The sequence below is a fragment of the Amphiura filiformis genome, chromosome 8 (assembly GCF_039555335.1).
Source record: "Amphiura filiformis chromosome 8, Afil_fr2py, whole genome shotgun sequence".
Lineage (NCBI taxonomy): Eukaryota > Metazoa > Echinodermata > Ophiuroidea > Amphilepidida > Amphiuridae > Amphiura > Amphiura filiformis.
In genome coordinates, this window is record NC_092635.1 from 67911614 (window position 1) to 67933617 (window position 22004).

General features: G+C 37.9%; 1 protein-coding gene across 1 annotated transcript in view; it reads right to left on the minus strand.

Annotated features, from left to right (window-relative positions):
* LOC140159383 (polypeptide N-acetylgalactosaminyltransferase 1-like) overlaps window positions 1-22004 on the minus strand; it is a 240578-nt gene that overhangs the window by 181315 nt on the left and 37259 nt on the right. Inside the window, 1 exon segment of the mRNA XM_072182839.1 lies at window positions 15879-16635. Within this exon segment, the coding sequence (XP_072038940.1) occupies window positions 15879-16029 (151 nt within the window). The 5' untranslated portion in view covers window positions 16030-16635.

Below are 22004 nucleotides of genomic sequence, written 5' to 3' on the forward strand. Positions count from 1 at the left end.
GAAAGCAGTGAATTGTTAGCCTGCATTTGCAGCACAGCAGAAACGACCCACTTGACTTGACGACAAGAGAGTTTAAAATGCAGGAATTGCAGGGGATGGAATAAAAACATGTTCATGCGAGGTGCTCAGTATAAACACGCTCAATGAGTTACTCTACTTACTCAAGGAACTATAAAGCATGAAAATGAGTCTAATACAAGTATTTTTGATTATATTGATGAGTGCACTTTTGATATTTCAGATCACGTCTCAGATAAAGGTAGGTCACGCAGATGGTTAAGCCAATTACCATAATCAATCGCTCGGAGGGTGCTCTCAGCGACCGGAATCATCATTTACATAAGGGGGCTGGTTGTCATCATATTTACCAGCTTCTTTAGTAGCTGAGAGGCAGAATAAAGTCGTCGGAGAACGACAACATGCTAACATACGCATGTGGACTGTGAACAGAGTATGTCAATATATCAAGTACGTGCAACAAACAATGGTTTGATACATGCAGAATTCAGGCGCAAATCGCAGTATGTCGCTATGTGCTGCTTTGTGTTATTTTTTCCTTGTCTTTTTAAAGACATTTTTTGTTTATCTTGATATTGAACTTTCTTTTACCCATTTTAGCATATACATTTCTTTTTGAATGGATATCAGCTTTTTTAAAAGCCATGTCTCTCTGTAATAAGCAATTACAAGAATATCTAACCCCTTAAATATTCCTATGGGGGACCCCCCCCCCCCCATAAAAATCCAAATAGAAGAAAAAATAAAAGCAATAATTGCCCTGCGCATCTTCCTGTAGCCCAAAAACTGTTTTGGCCAAAAATAAGGCAAAATTGCAAAAATGTGCATTCTTTGTGCACGCTCATTTGGGGGTAAAATAACCTTCCATTGAAAATTTTTCGTGTGCAAATGTCTCAGTAAATCCAGAACAAAATATGCTTGTTCTATTAATGCTTCTGCCGGTACTGTATCTCATTGTACATTAATTAACCCTAACACTGGACCCTGCTTTTTGGGATCGGAAGTCAAAGAAGATCCGAAAAAGTCAAGGAGAAGAAGAATTTTGACTTGGCACCCCGGATTGAACCTTTGACCCTCGCATGCCAACCACACGATCACGGTCCGGTAGCTACACGGGTTATTGCTGCCCGGCCAGCAATTCCGTGCGATATGACACTTAGGCTGATTGCGCGCCATCGCAGACCCTGGGATTCATGCATGCGCATATTTTTTCATCGTAAGATTTTGTAAGATTTTTGGGTGTTAGGGTTATAGTAGGCTCTAATCTGGAAAAATACATCTTAGTTAACCCTAACACTGGACCCTGCTTTTTGGGATCGGAAGTCAAAGAAGATCCGAAAAAGTCAAGGAGAAGAAGAATTTTGACTTGGCACCCCGGGATTGAACCTTTGACCCCTCGCATGCCAACCACACGATCACGGTCCGGTAGCTACACGGGTTATTGCTGCCCGGCCAGCAATTCCGTCTTGCATATGACACTTAGGCTGATTGCGCCATCGAGACCCTGGGATTCATGCATGCGCATATTTTTTCATCGTAAGATTTTGTAAGATTTTTGGGTGTTAGGGTTAACAAGTAAAAGTTAAACACACAGGGCAGCTATGGCCAAATCACGTTTTGCATATTTCTGAACTCTTTCACGCCATATGCCAATATCTGCGTAGACTGCTATACAATGAAGTGAATACACTAGTCACTTTTGTATAATTTAAAGTGCTGTCAGAAAAGAAAGACACTGTAAGTGTTGGACGACATACTTTGCCAATGAGTGCATAAAAACAATCTTGATTCCTTTAAAAAATGTAGGAATCATAAATTTTATACTAGCCTATTATCTATTGCATAGACATTGAAAAGATACAAGTAATCAACTTTGATACACCGGTTTGATTCATAACATAACATTCTTTTTTCCTAAACTTTCAAAGAATCAAAAGGCATGGACTAGGAACAAAATTCCTACCCTGCTTTTGTATCAAACTACACCAGGCACAAAAAGAAACTCGTCAGTTATTTTCATCCTTGCTGTTCAATAACTTGATAAAATTTTGGATTATTCTGAAATATACATTTTGTTAATTAGACTTTTTTTCTCATTTGATATCCTGTTCGTGAAAATTGAGCAAGAATTGACCAAGATATGCGCCTCCAAACTCTCAAACCCCAAAATGAAAAGTTGCAATTTTAACGATTCAATTGTACCTGTTACACTGTGTGCTTTATTGATTGGCCCGTGGTGCTTGTGTGCAATACAACGATGCGTTCCCATTGAAAATCGTTGAAAATGCAACTTTTGATTTTGGGGTTTGAGGCTTTGGAGGCCAATATCTTGGTCAATTCTTGTTTGTTTTTCACGAACAGGGTGTCAAATGAGAAAGCAAAGTCCAATTAACAAATTGTATATTTCAGAATAATCCAAAATTATCAAGTTATTGAACAGCAAGGAATAATATAACTGACGAGTTTCTTTTTGTGCCTGGTGTAGTACATTCAGACAGTCACAGAATTCTTGAGGATGAGCGTGCTCGACAATTTTCATTCCTAGGTCAATCCCCGAGTGTGTGTCCACGCCAAGGCTCCCGCTGGACGCGAATTCTTGCGTCCAGACGCATTTTTGTATTGCTGGACGCAATGTTCAACAAATTTCATCAACATGTTGCGTCCAGTCGGACGCAAATTGATTCAGCCCAAAAATGAGTGATTATAAGCTTACCAACTTCATCATCATAAAAATTGTGAAAATTACGTTTAAAACTGATCACTCCTAATTCTCCTAATAAAGTTAATTAATATTCATACCAATGGACCAATCAGTAAACGAGTTATTAACCTTTCACATTTAACCACTCCCATTTTGCAACACTTCCGGGTCACCAGTCAACCAGTGACCCAGTCAAATTCTTACGGCAGCGAGACGTGATAAGCTTTTGAAAATCCAACTTTCTAAACTATCGTACATTGTCAGCAAGTTTGCATTCACGTAATTTGTTATTGACAATAATATTTACATGAATCTTTAAAATCTCATCAGGAATCTGAAAGGAAATAGTCAAATATTTGCATCAAACTGCGATGCAATACCAGCAATCGGGGGCTTTGTAAAATTGTATTCCCTGTTGCCCAACACATTAACATACATGTACGGACGCACAAAAATTTTGTGGGACGCACATTTCCCAACCAGGTTATTACAGTTGTGCGTCCGATCGGACGCAGAGTTTTTGAAGGCTAGCGGGAGCCTTGGTCCACGCGACTCAATTGCAGCCTAGAATCTGTGAGTTTTACAATTCCTGATGACGCATGGAGTTAACAACTGGAAGCTTACTGTGACCCGTCCTAGTGGTGCGCCAAATTGAGCAGCAGTAAATATAATTAATACAATTAGGTCATAGATTAGCTCAGCGGTAGCACTCGAGAACCACTCAAGAATCACTTGTGGAAATTGTGAAATCCTCTAAATTTCTTGGGGATAAATTTGGGAGCAAACTTAGGGTTTGGAATCCTCAAGACAATTCACACGGCTGATTTTCCCCAAGTTTTTGCTCGAGAACCATGTTGCTTTCATGGATCTTGGCTGATGTAGCACTATTTTACAAAACGATGCTATACATAATCTCGAGGATTATATAGCAGTCAAGTTAGCTCAATCGATAAGGCGTTCGACTATGGTGCGAGAGGTTGTGAGTTCGAACCCTGGAGGTGCCTAGTATGTTCTCATGGAAAAATTGAGTTAGCTTGAAATTCCCTTGGACAAGGAACTCACTGCTAATTTGTCTCGTTGTAACCCGTACGAAACTCGGGGAGCTGATCCTGGTTGCGATGGTTATCTGTGGAATGTCTAGGGTGTGCGCTCTTGAAACAGCAAAGTCCCTGAATTGTTGTTTAATGGTTTATGGAATGATGTGGGGCCATTATGTAGTGGTCAGCGACAACCTGTAAAGTGTGCTGAGGATTGTGGATCAACGTCTAGGCGTTGTGCCTGTGCGTAGCGCACTATAAATCACTGCGCTTTTTTTTTCTTTTTTTTTTTTACATGTACAATGCCCAAGGCACAGCCCTTTAATACTATGTACCAACCCCTCCATTACCGAATATCCAGGCTTCACTAATTAACCTCAATGCCTTTACTCCCTAAGTCAAAAGTAATCAAAGGCACGCAACCTCAGCCATTAATCAAGCAAAGGAATTCTTTAAAAGGGGTCAAATATTACCATTGTATTTTACTACCTCCACACAATTTTCTGTGTATTATTGCCTTTTAAGTTATTTACAGGACAAATTTTTATTTTATTTTGCCTGTTAAAACTGATTATATCAATTTTTATTTCATACATAATTTAGGTGGGTTTAATTAATGCCAATTATTAACCCTAATGCTAAAAGTGGTTTTGGCTATCAGAAAGGAAAGAAGGAACGAAAAGAGAGGGAAGATGGATAAAGAAGTTGTTTGTTGCCGTCGGGATTCAAACCCTAGAGCCTTAGGATAGGATATATAGCCATTTTTCATTTAGCCAAACTGGATTACAAATAAAGTAAAACATGATATCTACAGTAGAAAGGGATGATGAATAGGAATGAGATGCTAAATGCTATCTTCAGTAGATAGCTGTATATGTTTTTAATCAAAAAATAATTCGCGCTATATTTTTCTGGAATCGGGAGCAGTATCATAGTGATCAACTCATTATTAATTCATGGATCACCTACTCATTTATTAATGATTTCCGATAATGAGTGTGCGGTATGTGTTAATATCAGTCAGAACCTCTGATGATGGTGTTCATGCAGGGGAATATTAAGTTCCTTCTTTCCACTCATGATCCGTCGATTCAAGTCATCCCAATCAAAATGCCTCTACCAGAGGAGAAAACTATTGATGACAAGCTCAAAGTACAGCTCACATTAAAAAAAATATATTTATTTTATGGATACGTGGACCTTATTATCTTCATGAATCATGTACAAACTGAATTTCTTCAAGTTCGCTATTGAACACATTGAGGACTTTGCAATCCAATTAAATTTGACTGCCAATCATGGTAATTGTCCCATTGCTATCTTCATTGTCCATTTGAAATCTAATTTCAACAAGTTGACTTACAGGCATCATTAGCCATTCATAAATTATGCAGACATGTCAATCCTGATGATGGCTGGCGACTCGCAGTGAACTCGCATCTTGCTATGGTTGCTCATTCGCCTGCCTATGTGGCCAGCAGCATAATTGTATAGAAAAATGAAAATTGACTTGATCTAGCCTGGACAAACAGGTGAAAGCGAAACCTGTAGTCGGTTAGACGCCCGGGTTAAACGTAGATGTCTTTCATTGGACTTGCAGGTCTCACACTGCCAAATGCCAGTCCTATAGAGACATGTACAATACTGGTTACTGGCCTTAGGAAAACATTTTCTTCACAAGATTTAAGAGCGACTATTTTAAGTAACAAAACATCTGAGATCTAAAATTTTGTTCCAAGCGCAAAAATTTTGAGACCACTTTGATCAAAATCGGGAGCATTTTTGATTTTTTAACCCCTGTGGACATTGGTGGGGACAAAAAATTGACATTTGACCTTTAGTCTGTAACTCAAGATCTGAACATCGAAGAGAGGTCAAACTACACTGTTTCTGAATCCTAAAAATGAGAGGAATACAATTAGATGGTTTCATCCACATTCGCCCAATTTAAAAATTTGAGCCCTGCATATTTACATGTAGCGGCCATTTTGAATATATGCAAATTACCATTTTTTCCTATGTCCTTTTTAGTCTTTTTTTTAAATGTTCAGGAGGGTGTTTAGAGTAACTAGCAAACAAAAAAGTTGGTGTTCCAATTTTGTTTACCTCAAACTTTAAAGTGACTCATCTATCCATTCTTAGTGGCAACTAGGATTCAGCTCTTGCCTGATCACTCAAACTATACTAGAACAAACAATAGGTTGGACGTCATTGTTTTTTACAACAGGACCTCAAATAGATTCCATTTGGCGGTGTGGAATACAATGTACACAGTTTTGATGTTGGACTTACAGCTCACTTGCAGGTGGAGTATGCCACATTGATCGCATAGATCTATCTAAATTCAATTTCATACATGTCACTTTTCAAATTTGTGTGCTATACATAACACATAATTTCATCATATAGATGGTACATACATGTAACCATGATAACATTGAACCCCAAAGTACATATCACTTATTTCTAAACCAGTGTTTATCACATAATTTGCAATAATAATGCTGCAACGTAAGTACAAATCATGGCTGCTGTTTCACCAGAGAGGGACATTCTAGTAAAAAATGCAATTTTATTCATTAATTATACAAGAGATTTTAATGATATCACCTAAAATCAGATCTCAATCGTAGCCATGCAAAATCCAATTCTTAACAAAATTGAGTATTTTGTTGTCCGTCACTTGCAGCGCATAAATATATAGCCTGATACATCGCATCACATTTTGCTATACAATCTAAAAAAACGCCCACCAAAAATTACTTTGTTAAGCACCCTGGGCGGTTAATAGAACGAATATGGTACAATAAATAGTATGTCTACCACTTAACTAGCCAATGAAACTCCTCATGAAACAGTATTAATCTAGCAATCCATACCGACATGTGATATCTAGCTAGAATATATCCCCCTTCCTTCACTCTCACGATGCAACATATTTGGCATATCGCTTACATGGAGTTCGTACGCACCTAGTACCTGAAGCTACAGCTAAAAACACACACACAATAAGCCTGGCCAAATAAAAGTCCTGAAGTGATGTATTTTTCATGATATTTATCATAATTAATTCATAAACACAAATTCTACATGAACAATATATCTGACAACTAGTGAGGGATTAACTTTTGAAAAAACAAGGAGTTTGGTTTGAAATGCTAACTTGGGACTCAGACTATACGTAGTATTCGGCAGCGTCCTTCAGCAGTCTTCTGATTTGGCGGTGTTTACAGTGTAAACAAAAAAGTGGGATTCTGGTTGGCCAATTGAATCACGTCATCATCACATCAGTATTTCATTCGCTAAAGAAGCTGCGTAGCATCGCATGACCCAGGCGCAACCTAGTTCTTTTTACCCGATAACCAGGAAGAGTTGCTGAAGGACCTTACCCAACACTCTACAAGACGGCGTACAATAATTCACTGAACAACACACAGCAAAATACCAAGTACGATGACAATAAAGCTGGAACACATTTTGATCAATGTGCACAAGACTTCCCTACTTATTAACTTGACAGCACCCCGGGACAGCACACCCCCAACTGGATAAAGAATAATACGATATATAGCCTATATAACAAAGTGTGAAGTAAATTATATATGTCACAAATAGTACACAAATGCAATGACTGACTACAGATTGTAATGACTTACACGCCAGTTGTCGCCAGCAGACTATGTTAACTTGGGCATGTATTAGAACTGATGTCTTGAAGGAGAATAAAACTGTCTTGGAGTGATAAAAGAACTATTACTGCACTCACTATGAGGCTATAGCATCACCTCAGTGGCATGGTTCTACATGTATGAACTCCACTCAACAAGCATAGCTCAGAAAATGACCTCAAGTTGTGGAGTATGAGTGTTTGTACCCAATCTATGCAAAGGTCATTCTATGAGTGTACACACACATATTGGTGTTAAAGGACTTTGCCCTGGCAGAGAGTCATAGTCATATTTGAGATCCAAATGACTATGAACCAAAAATGGTCTTCAATCCAATGTCATACATGCATACCACAGAAGGTAGGCATGTTGCCTATGAAGCTATGGGGATCAACGATAAGTGAGGGGTGCGATAGCAAGCTCAAAAATAGTGCAAATAGCGCGAGCGTACACAAACAAGAGTCCGCGCTAGGGTGATTCACAAAAAATGAAATTGGTATTTTTCAACGGGACACCCCCTCATTTTGTTCATTTTGGTAATAAAATTATACCTGCAAAATATGAAAAAAATTCAAAAAAGTTTAGGGGGTGCTACCGGTCAATGAACTTTTGTACACAAAGTCAATGGGATTTTTTGTCAAAAATTTCAAACGCTTATTTCAGGGCCTAAAAAGTCTACCAGGCTTCCAAAACTGAAGTAAATGTTCAATGATATACCTAACATGGGTTTTTACCAAATTAAAGTTCATAGTTGACTGTAATAATAAAAAATGTTTCAAAAGTGACAGAGGGAGTGTAGCTCAAGAAAAGAATACCCTGGGATATCCCTGGAATCCCACCAGGCACCCCAAATTTATACCTTATTGAACTGAACTGTTGATAAAAAAAAAGATTAAAATTCTTCACATATTAGTTTACCCCAATGGTGATACCAGCTTTTGAAATCTTATGTAATAGTAACTATCAAAATCCATACATCTGTATCAGGGGTGGTCATTATGGCCATACCTGATGAAGATTTGTATTGTTTGAATTGAATGACCACAGGAAGGATTAGATTCACCATGGTTGAAAAGAAATGTATATAAATTGGGGTCACAACATTGAATAGTGGCCAGTTCAAAACTACACCTTGTGCAAGGTACTTGTGACAAGAGCTAGAGTGGCTAAGACACATTTACTACTGGATTACACATTAAACATTACACTACACTTACATAAAAACAAAACAAAACAACACATAATCATGATCAAGTAAAAACAAAACAAAGCAAAAACAAACAAAGAAAAAAAAAAAAAAAACATTTAAAAAAAAAAGAAAGAACTAGAGCCCCATAAACACAACTTTATATTAGCCAAGTACCATAATATTTTGGCTGTTCCAGCAACTGCCTTGCCCCAAATGTAACAGTTTTCACAAAAATGCAATTTTCTGGAAAGCGGGTTAACATTTTACAATTTTCTTTAGCATTTATTTTAAGGACATTACTCACACTATGATCAAATATTTTTGGCACAATCAGGGAAAATTAACATGGCTTGTTTGTGTTGTAAAGAAAATGGCTCATAAATCCCATTGACTTTGTGTACAAAAGTTCATTGACCGGTAGCACCCCTAAACTTTTTGAATTTTTTTCATATTTTGCAGGTATGATTTTATTATCAAAATGAACAAAATGAGGGGGTGTCCCGTTGAAAAATACCAATTTCATTTTTTGTGAATCACCCTAGTCCGCGCGTAAGTGCTGACAAGTTGAGCGCTCCGTGTATGCTCAGATGAGCAATGTCGCCAGGTCCAAACGCACTACCAGCATCAGCTGAATTCAAATACGCTTACAAGGCACAGCCATGGAACATTCCAATCTACGTGTTTATTAAATCTATGTGTAAAATGTAGTTCCATAAACCACCAATCAACAAATCGTAGCTCACAAGTTGTGAGTGGAGTATGAGGTTTAATACCCAGTGTACCCATAGGTCATTCCATGAATGCGTTGAGATTTGGGGTTAAAGAACTGTGTCCTAGATGACTCTCATGTTTAAGATTCTGTGTCTGATATAGTGTAATAAACGGACTATGTTTAAAGGGAAAATCAACCATTGTGAATTGTAGGTATTCTATTACTTATATATAGGTCTGTAGGTCACTCTTTTCAACATCTTATTTTGTGCTGCAGGCTTGCGGATGTCCTGCTTACAAAAGCACCCTGACAACATTCACTCCCAGCCTGCAAATGCTTCTCAGCAAGTCACCAAAAAAATCAGGGGGAGGTTCTTGGTGGAGAGTTGGGAATAGGGACGTGGTGCTGCGAAAAGGGCTGCATTTTCAGGCTCTTGGTTATAGCCAGGGACAGGCGATTTTGCGCGGAAAAAAATAGCAAATTGCGCGGAATTGCGCAGAACTTTTTTTTTTCAGTGCAAATCATGTATCCCTAAATTGCGCGGAATTGCGCGGAAAGAAAGTTCCGCGCAAATCGCCTGTCCCTGGTTATAATAAGTTAGGGCTGCTGCTACAAATACACAATTTCTTTATTTGCAGCCCAAATCACATATTTTGGCTCCAAATGCAAAACCAATCAGCCATTGGCCTCTAAAATTGCGTATTTCTGGGCTTTCTGGCAGGCCTACTATAATTGGTCACAAATTTCCAGAAATTTATCATGGGAAGGTGCACTTTTTCAGACTTTCTCTGAAAATCTGTAATAATTCAAATTTTTGTCATCGCTTTTGCAATCAAGTTGGTGAAACTGTTTTCATGTCATCATGTTTAAATCCAGACTGTATATTTGGGGTTTTTTCCCCATCAAATTTTATATCAGGCTACATTTTTAAAATTCCAGCCACACATTCCCATCCAAACCAAATTGAAGACGCCCCCTGTACCAGAATAGCATTGCATGCAGGTGGAACTTTATCTATGTCCCTATACATAAAGGTTTGAAATTTCTTTTATTCCTTTAATATAAGTGAAATGCAATTTCAAATAGGCCAGGAGGAACATTTGAGTGATGGAAGGTAATCTCTACAAAATACGGCCTTGTTGGCTCCTTATGAAACCCAATACCAGCGTTATGGAATATTTGCCAGAGCTTCTTGCCGTATAATGAACCCGAGATGATCTCAAATCTGAAAGCGAGTACGGAATGCTAGATTTGAGAATGAGCTTATGCGTCATAATTTTACCATGATAACTATATTTTACGCATGTATTACGATGCGATGGAGTAATTTGAAGAAAGTTTGGATTTTGAGAATGTCTAAACATGCAAATTTGTCGTAAAATGCAACATTGATCTGCGAATGAGACACATAATACAGTAAACTATATCTAGGTCGCTATCACTATGGACCACAATGGCCTCATCCCAATGGCATAGTTCAATAACCTCAATGAAACAATAGTAGTGCAAAATTTGACCTCAAGTTGCAGAGTATGAGTTTTTGTACCCAAATTTTCAAAGGTCATTCAATGAATATACAAATGTATTGGGGTTAAAGAACTGTGCACTATTAGATGAGAATGTTTTGGATCCTAGTGTATGTATTATTGAAAACCTGTGAACCGAACTATTTTCTGTATTTTTGGCGTCTTTTAATCTCTGAGAGAAATTTTTATGCAGGCATCCACTCATGATTGCAAGAGTGCAGATTCAAACCCCAGTGGTATCATTGCGTTGTGCACTTAGGCCAAAAAAAAAAAAAAGGTTTGTCTCACGAACCCGCGCGCATAAGTATGTGAAAGCGATACAGCGCGTTTGTTTACGCGCTTACCGCCTTTTTAAAGGGTTTTTTTTTTCCCGATTTTTCCGGTTCCCGATAGTTCGACCAACGTAGTAAAAATGAATTCCTCAATGTCAGAAAACCATCGAAAATGTCAGGCAGCGCGTATGCCATTAGTGTTGCAGATAGCCCGTAACCCACACCGTAGCCTCAGTCTCGCTAGTTTCACGCCATCCTTGCAACGGCACGGAGCGTAAAGCCGACGAAGCAAAGTGGATGCAATATAAAAGGACTTAGCCTACGGAGAACTCTGCGATCGCTCATACCAACATTTGTATCGTAACTTTGTATTTTGCACTGATTTTTAATAGTGATCAGCTCTAGGAAGGCAAATAAAATACAGTTACAGAATATTAACATTGTAAATTTGTTGCTTCTCTTTCATTGTAAGACCACTTGTAGTTTTCCAATACCTGTCTTGTGATTTTCATTTGTCTCAGGCTAAAAAAAAAAAAAAAAAAACAAAAAAAAAAATACATTTAAAAAAAAAAAAAAAAAAAAAAAAAAGCATAGCACTTAGCTTTTTTGGCAAATGTTCGTGAGACAAACTTTTTTTTTTTTTGGCCTTATACAAGGCCCTTTATATCTTTATTGTCTCTTAGGTGCATAAATGGGTAGTACCATCATGTAAATGCTATGACGGTAAAACAGCTTGGTTTACGCAGGAGTGGATGGTTGTAATGGGGCTCAAACATGGAGGAAAAGGAGATCCATGGCACTTTAGCCTATAAGCACTGTACTGCTCCCGCATCCAGCTCCAAAATCAATATTATAAACCACAATGAATTACATACAGGGGCGTATCGGGGCCACCATGCCAAGGGGAGGGGCAGAATTTTAAAATCGTACTGCTGAACTGCTACTAAAATTTACTTTAGCAGGACTGTGGACAAATGTGTGTGAAGTGCAAAAAATTGAAGTATTAATGCTACAATGGGTCAAAATGAGGACAATTGTGGCATAATTTTAACCGGACCAACACTAGATGTACGTAACTTTGGGGCAATTGTGCCCTCTTATTTTGTCCCGGGGGGTCAACATGCGCCCTTCATGCCCAACATGCCCCCTTCCCGTCCCCCAGTTGATAACACAGCATACATTATATGCCACTGATTACAAGTAAGTTTACATCTCATTTAGTCATGTAGCAATATGCACGAGGAAATCTGAAATCCAATTTCTCCTTTCCCAAATCTTGCTCGGGCAAACTCTTGGACGGGCAAATGTCACACAAAAGCTGAAAAACCAGTACGTGCATGTGCAGTCTGCCCAGTCTGTCTCTGCTTCCTTTATCGAGCTAGTCGTGCAGAAATAGCGCTTAAAAAGTTTATGCAATGGGGACAACATGCTCGGATATGGCCGCTTAAAATGTTATGCAATGGGGACAACATGCCTGGATGGCCACTGGAATCATTCGATTTGACTTCAGATTTAACACTGTCTGTAGCCATCAAAGAAAACTTGCATCTTGGTACTCACATTGACGACCCCCTGTCCCAGATTTAGCCAACACCTGGAAGTTTCTAGAACTGCCCCAAGGATCTATCTAAATTGATTTTGCACAACCTATTTGACTGATCTGTCCACAGTCTGTAAAAGCGACAAAATCACACCAAAATGTTTGCTCCAGAGACATTATATGCAAACAAGTCATGATACCCAACATACTTTTGTAGAATTACAGACACTGCCATCGGAGATGCTAACATTGGCTACAAGTTTCCAAGATATGACTCCTTTTGTATGCTATATACCTTTTCAGGAGGACTTTTGACGAAAAACACCCACTATGCGCGACAACAGTAAACACCACAACCAATCACACACTGTCGACAGTACATTCGATGAGCGTGTGGCGTTTACTTAATAATTTACATGATTTATCACATTGCTCTTACATGACACAGCGTATTGAACGCAATGTCTACTGCATGGTCGAAGAAACACTCAAATCGCCAGATATTTATTGGTTGAATGTGTTTTGGCATGCGACATCTTCTGAACTAATTTCCAAAGATTTCTGATCAGCTCCTGAAAGGTCCGTTAAAATTGTAAACATAATACATTCTACTTCGTACTTGCAGAATATATATACTTAGCTATCTGCACTCAAGATTCCTATTGGGGCCGTCTGCACAGGTACATTGTCGCCAAGGTATTTGGCTGGTACTTTGCAGTACCAGGGGAGTACCAGTGTAGTTCCAGTGCAGTACCAGTGCAGCACCAATGCTTGTGGGTCCTGTGCAGTAGCAGCATTGGTACTATGCAGGTATGACGGTACCTTAGCAACAGTATACCTGTGCAGACAGCCACAATAAGAAGCTTGCAGTGTAACTAAATACAGGCTTATCAAATGTGTGATCAAGACAGATTTCCCCTTATGCTCGCTAAACTTGTCAAGAATTAAAGAAATAATAATAACTTTATTCAGTCTTGGACTTCAGTGCTGAATTGGATTGTAGTTTAACTCTCTTCACGCGGGTGTCGACTGCAGACGACAAGTTTCAATTTTTTTTAAGTCAAAAATTTCAGAAATGTGAATTTTCATGAACATATTTGGAATCAGCATGAAAAATGCATTAAAATGAGTACAAACAAGCCTACTATTGGTTCAGTGGTTCTTAAGATAGCTTTTGATATTTTGAGAAAATACCTGAAAACTTGGACTTTTTATATTATACAAAGATATAGTTTTCTTTGTGAGTTGCAAGCCCCATGTATCAATTACAGGCAAAAGACCCATTTGTCAATCATAAAAGTGCCAAAATTAACTGGATTATAAAAATACAAATGTATGCAGAGCATGCACCAACTATCACTGTGCATATTGTGCACAAACATGCAAGCTAGAACCCAAACTTACAAAACACAGGCAAAAAGAACTGCAAAATACATACATGATACAAACATTATTTTCTCTTATAATGAATGTCAAGTTGTCAACTAAATTAAGACTATTAATAGTACAAACACCAAAAATGACCCATTTACGGACCTTTTATTTAATTTAAATATTTGTACCCAATTGTGGACCATTTTGACATAGTTGGATTTGAAGATTCCAAAATCCTACCCCAAAGCTTGGCTTTAACCAGTTCCCATCCATTGTATTCTCTGCCATGATATGGTATGTACAAACAAGAGACAGGCAAGAGATAGTGTGTGTTAGGGGCTGTGCAAAAAAACTCTTCCCAATGTGTGTCCTTAATAAATGTGCACACCTACCTGCTACCTACCCAGGGAATTTCAATCAAGTACCATCAACTTTACGTTGGACCTATCTAAACCTTTTTATACCCAAAATTGTAGACCAGTATGAAGTTTTACTATTCACCAAATACCTGACCCTATACAGGCAAACAAGACATCCCTCGCTTGCTGCATTTTTTACCAAGGATTTTTATTTTGTTTCCAATACACTGGTGGGGAAGGACACGAGAATGTCTGTATTTACGTAGTTGTTGCATGTCCATGGTAATTGGTGTGTATACATGTATGTGTCCTCATTTGACAGTGTTTAGAATTGCACACCTACACACATCCCCCCCTCCCCGCAACATAAACACACAAACATGCAGGATGAATGTACATACACCATGCATGTCAACTCAATTCAATATCCAAGCCTGTTGATTGAAAGTACACAGGTTAATTGACAATATTTGAGACCTGTTTGTCTTTCCCACAAAACCCAATAAAATCGGGAAATTATGATATGAAGACAAGTTCAAATTCAATTTGCCCAAATTGTCAGCTTTATTAAAATGATATCAAATTATGATTACTCAATCTTTTGTCCTTCAAAAATATATCCTTAGCTTCAAAATTGCTTTGTTTTCTATTAATTCGTCGCTGTTTTGGCATACTGTCGTATGACGATTTTTGGGCAAAATGAGTGATATTAACATTCAAAATCTATGAATGAAACTCTATATATTCACAAAGTTTTGAGACCTAAATGTAATTAGTAAATGAGATATGGCACTAATAGTATGATACAACATGGTTTTTATGTAACACCCCCCCCCCCCCTCAATCTTCAATCTGTGTTTTGGCATACAGTCGTATCATAGTCGTATCATGATACGTCGCCATAGGCCACTGTGGAACTGCAGTTGCCTATTGTTTTGGCATACTGTCGTATGACACGGCTTATCATATAAATACATAGGTTGTCAAATTGTGCATATTTTGACGTACTTCCGTATCAGTTTGCAGATTAATTACTTCTAATTAGTGAATGAATAAAAAGTTTGTATCATGTTGAGGACAAAGACAAATATATTATTGATTATATTCTTTGATAATAATAAACACATTTTACTTTGGTGCTCTCCAATCGGTCTTCAAAATTTGGAAAAACTTTAAATGCGATTTTCTCAAAACTGCATTTTTCGTCATACGACAGTATGCCAAAACAGCGACGAATTCTGGCATGTTTATTGGAATGTATCTCAAATAAAGCCTTGGCGACTTTGTCCTGGTTTTGTGGGAGCAGGTCTCATTTGACATGACTTCTTACAAGCACAGCATACGTAAATTCTTCCCAATGATTTTAAACAATCAACCTGCAAATCCCCTTGAACTCAACATCCTGATCAATATAGTAAACTAAATAGATGGATTAAGCGATTCAGCTGCCGTACACTTTAACTGATCCCCCCAAGTACTTACTCTGTTGTAAATCTCTTGGCGCATGTCCGTCGTGCGTACATTTGACATCGCTCCCGCACTCACTGTAGTACATGATGAGTATTATATCCAGTAAGAACCACACCATAGAGGTAGCCAACACCACTTTACAATACACAAGTCTCCGGGCCATATTTCCAAATAGAATGTTGTCTTGTTTTCAATTACAAAAGCTTATGTAGTATAAACAAAATTGCTTTATAGTAGTACACTCCTGTGCAATATGTACACTGCTAATATTCCCATCAGCAAGGCAGTGTCATTGCATACAACTTCCACGGCTGCTTTTAATTTGCTCTACCGCTTGACCGACATGTTACCAACACTAAGCCGATATTGCCATGTGCTTCACGCGATCCAACCTACTCCACACAGAAAATATCGATGATTCAATGACAGCGGCAAGAAAATAGACACTACTTTAGTCTAGTCCTTCCGTCGTTGTCTTCAATCGTTGCATTTATACAAGCGGGCGACTAATGTTTACCGTGGACTCCTTGTACGTGATAACAAGGCCATCTGAAGAAGTCTCCGGTTCGATCCCTTGGGACAGATAGTCGTCTGCACTTAAAAGTATCCTGTTTGTCTAAGGTGTGCGTGTTAACTCCAAGAGGGCTGTACACATCCATGCATTCAAGAGGCATGCATTTTTGACCTGGGGTTTATGTTTATCTGTCCTGGCTGTCTAGCTATTGGTCCGGCTTAGTAAGACGATCGCGAGTTGAGCTGGGCCACAGATCTGTAATGACAACAAACACATACCACATTAATGCTTGAAATGTAGTAGAGAGAACAAGTTTTGGTCAAATTCAGGGTGTCACTTCACAAATAAAATTCACTTCAAATAAAATGGACACTTTTCAGATGTGTATACATTTTTATGCACAGACTTGAGTTTTATAGATTTCTAGTATAGGGTGTCACAAAAACAGCGATTATTGTACATTTCTGCTCACTATATTCATCATCCAGATCTAGACTATTTTCTCTGCTTTTGGTTAAATTATTCAGGGTGTCACTTCACAAATTCTGACAGGAAATTGTAAATAGACAACACCTATTTAAAATCTGTACAAATGCCCATTTTTATATACAGATTGGGCTGAGTGGATTCATAGCACAGGGTGTCACAAAAACAGAGATTAATAATGTACATTCTTTTCACTACTCATCATTAATTACCATTTTTCATAAAAAAATATCATTTTACCTAACTGACGTACTTTTCAACAGTTTTAATGACGGATTTTTTGAGAAATGATTATTTTTCATAAATATGACATCGTGTGCGGGTCTGCTTGCGACCCGGCCTGGGTAAGAAATCTTGGAGCGCAATTCTTTTGTATAATGCTTGTATATGCGCTGTGATCGCTTGAAATTGCGCTTAATAAATGCCTATGTAATAAAAATCCTGTGCAGCAAAATATTGTGCTTTACAGTACGTTTCTAAGGCATGCAAATTGTTAACACTTTTTTGAATGCTAATGTTCAATATTGATAGTTTTGTACTGAACAGGCAATTTTATTATGAAATGTGTACATCATTCGGCTTCCCACGATAACATTGATCAACACAGAGCTGTGTTTATGTACCTAACATAGGCATCAAAGGGTACTGTACTTTTCTTCTTGAGGCGCAGCCTGCAATAGTTGCAAGGTTAAAACGAAGAGTATTGATTTACCATTTGTAAGAATTTTCTAATTTGTTTTCAATGAAAACAATAGCATGACTATATTTAGCATGCATCTACTAGCATACATGTATATATTGCATACTTGTTAAGATTCTGTATGCACTATATTAATCAATGTGTTTCGCTTGTGTTGCTTAAAGCAAGGAAAATCAGGCAACAATATTTTCTTTTCAGGGATTTTTTTTATAAACTAAACATTCGATCAAATTGAATGTCAGGTTTGCCACATTGTCGTGATTTTGCTTTCAATCATATCATATTATCAAAATACATGAACAATTATGAATGTGATACGTACTCAGGTAATCCAGTGAGATCATTGATTGTACCAAGATTATAGTAGAACAGGAATAAATGGAAAGGAGGAAGCTTACTGCTCAAATTTAGCAGACGATGGTGGCCGACATTATTCATGTGGCAACAGCCAATAGTGTAAACAAAGCAGAAAATATGACACATTTTTAGCTCTATTGGCCCCGTTACAGAACAAAATATATATTTCTCAGTGCAATGTATACATTTTCACATGAAAATAAATATTTTTGGATTCAAAATGAATGTGAAGAAAAAATTTTTATTCTAGCCGGGAGTGGGAATCGATCTCGGGACCCTCTGTGTGGGAGGCGAAAACCTTACCGCTAGACCAAGCAAGCACTGATACACGATGGGAGAATTTTTCAGTATATATCATAAACATATCGTGTGTTATTCATACAAAACATTCTAAAAACAGTACTTACAATAAGGTTCACTGTCGAACCTCAACGGATTTAGACTGATAAAATAGTGCTTAATAACATGCATACACTTTTGGAATTATTTGAGACATGTTCGTGTTTACGTGTAAAACCAATGACGACGTCAAAATGCAGTCAATCTTGGCCGGCCCCCCCTGAAATTTAGTTTGCATCTCAAGTTTTGAGATAATTTCTCAAAATATCAAGAGCTATCTTAAGAACCACTGAACCAATACTAGGCTTGTTTGTAAATGCATTCTTCACGCTGATTTCAAATATAGTCATGAAAATTTACATTTCTGAAATATTTGAAATATAAAGAAAAATGAAACTTGTCGTCTGCAATCAACTTCCGCGTGGAGAGAGTTAAGGTCTTGATAGTACCGTACGTACTGATGCGAGTACCTTCGAGTTAAATCCCACCCCCAAGTTTTCAAATTTTTTCTTCTTTTTTTTTTTAGTAAGTGAACCATGAATGATCCTAGCATATAGCTGTATACTATGATCAGCGCTTTAATAGGTGGGAATTATCAAGTTTTTGTTACTGCGTGGCTCAATAAAGTTCCAACTTACGCATGTGTAAAACGCATAGCGCAGTTCGTGTAGATGCTGTGTGTACGCCATTCAATATAATTCCACGATGTTATGAGTCCCGCCTATTACGAGCTGATCAGAGTATAGGTCCAGGGACACTACAAAATCAAAAAAATAAATAACTTAAATTCGAGTATAGTCCCATCCCCCAATTATGAAAAATGTTCACCTAAAAACGGAGTGGGACTAAACTCGAGTCAGTGCGGTAATAGTGGTGGCAGAGTATCATTGCATGTTATGAATTACACTTGTACATATTTGAGGGAGGAACTCAAGAATGATACATTTCCCATTGAGATTCCACACACATTCATGCATAAAAAGCAATCAGCATACATGTCAATAATTAATTGCATTTACCTAAGGAGGAGTAGACAACTATCACCCATGTATACCTGTGGGGCATCATGCATCAGCAAGTTGAATTCTAGTAATAGATTCTCTATCTTCAACTAGAATTTATCACCCTTCATCATTTTTACAAATTTTGTTACCAAGGCCTCTGCATATTCTAGAGCGGGCATTTAATTGTTGCGACAGATGTTGTGTTTTCGGTCATCCACTGCGTCCACTAATATTTAGTGATCGCTACCACAGATTCACAGGCACACCTAGAACAGCTCAGAGGGGTAGGGTAGTTCATGGTTTTCACATTCCGTTTTTAACATGACAACTTCATTGAGGATTAACTATTTAAAGCTCAGAGCTGCCTGTCATGCTGCTTGCCGCTGAACAGCCTAAAAAACACCCATTGCCGATAAACAGACACAATGATTATGATTGGCCGATACGTCATGCCGCTTGCTGTTGAAAGTATGACAGGGGCATTGGCTACAGTGTCGTGACGCAACAACAAAATGCCCACAAAAATTCAGTGGCCTTAATTCTTCCCATGATGCATCAGATTGAAGCTTCGTGTGCCTAATTGTTATTATCGTCTGTTGGATTCAAATGAGTACATAACATGCAAAACATTAAATCACAATCCAGTTTGACGCCCATTATGGGAAATGAATTAAACACATTGTTTGTATGCTGATTTTATCATCACTGTAAAGTTATCAGCCCCGGTTTAGTGTAAGGCGGATGACATTTGCTACTTGATTAAACGCATTCAAAGTCCTTGACTATGCAATTACGTGTACACATATTCCTTGCTATATCGCGTTAAAACCCATTATTAAAAAAACATTTTACACATTAGTGGATAAAGGTCGTATTGGTTTATGCAGGAAACTAATTTAACAGCGAGATGGGTTGCCATTCATAGTACGCTTCATCTGATTTGAGTCGCTATTAAAGCTGCCGATGAAAATTAAGAAATCAATTGGAGTCTAAGAAAAAAAAGTATGTCATTCTGAGTAATGCGCTTCATGGTTGGATAGAGATCGCACACATACTGGGAGTTGGGCAACAGAGCTTGAGTTTTACACTTGCTCAATGGCAAGTTCCAAAATATGTTACATTTGGGTGAGTTGTTAATATATTAAATACAAGAATTTGCAACATACTACTTACATGTATAATTGTATATCCCAGGCATTGAGTTTTGCAATGTGACAGGTGTGCTGTAAATCGCACGCCTGGATAACCCGAGGTGTGCTTTTAGGTGTGCTGCAAATCGCACACCTAAATAAACCAAGGTGTGCTTTTTTCAAAGCTGGTGTATGACTATGATTTCATTTTCAGCTAAAACTTAGCAAAATTTTGTGACAACATACATGTCCTTTTTTTAACTGGCCATTGTTAAGCTCTGGGGTAATGAATGGTGTATACTGCATAGATGTCCCTGGACTTTGGACTTATTGCTAGTGTCATTTGTAATTAATTAATTTTTTTTAAGGTTTTTTTTTTGTTTTGGATTTAGAATGTCGCTATAATGTCCCTGGAACTTTAGAATGTCCCTGGATTTTTTTTTATAAATTAAAAAAAAAATTACAAAAGATTTTAAAAATTATAAATTCTTGTTTAAAATGGGCAAATTTGTAACTTATGTTCACATAATAATCTATGAATGATTTTAAAATGCATTTGTTTTGTATGCTTCTTTACTTCACAAATAGGTTGTAATGTGAACATCAATTATAAATTTGCCTATTTTGAACATGAATTTATAATTTTTAAATCTTTGTAATTTTTTTTTTTTTAATTTTAAAATATTTCCAGGACATTCTTAAGTTCCAGGACATTCTAAATCAAAAAAAAAAAAAACTTACAAAAAAAAAAAAATCGCACCCTCGGCGTATTTTCAGGCGTGCGGCGCGTGCGAATCGCACTCGCACGCCTTAAAACTCAATCCCTGATATCCTACCAAGAGGATCTCAAGGCACCGTTGTGAAGCGCAATAACATCATTGGGCAGGAAAAACCTCTTATGTGCTTGTGGCCCCTGAACATGTTTAAAACAAAACTACCAACCTAGGTTACATAAGAGGTTTTGCTTTAAACATGTTCAGGGACCAATGACACATACATGTAGGAGGTTTTTCCTGCCCAACGACAATAATGAAATGGAACCGATTTAGACGGGACAGGAATATGGGAACAGGTGCGATTTTAGAATGCAGATCTAATAAAAATTCCTTTAAAAAAAGGAATGGGGCGCCCAATGGGAGCTTTATTTGACATGATGTGCTGAAATGGGGGGGCACTCCCACTTCGGAGGTGACGCGTACTCGTACATAGGGCTGTTAAGACCCCCTTTTTCACCATCGCTGTCACCCAAAGACCCCATTACCAGCACATGCTCTGTCACCCAAAGTCCCCATATTTTTACTTTAGATCTGTCACCCAAAGACCTTGACCCTTGCATATATTTCCATCTGAACAGCAACGAGCCTCGTCTATCACTGATTTTGTTAATTCTTTTGAAATAATAAAGCCCTTTGAAGCCTTTTAGAACTACGAATTCAATTTTCGAGGCTTTTTAGGCTCTCACATAAAGACCCCATTTAAAAAAAGTCATATTCTCACCCAATCCCCCCCAATTTAGATCCAAACAGTTCCTCTCTCACCCAATGACCCCATATTTTGTACACTTTGCTCTCACCGAATGCCAAAAATCATGCTCTCACCCTTGCAATG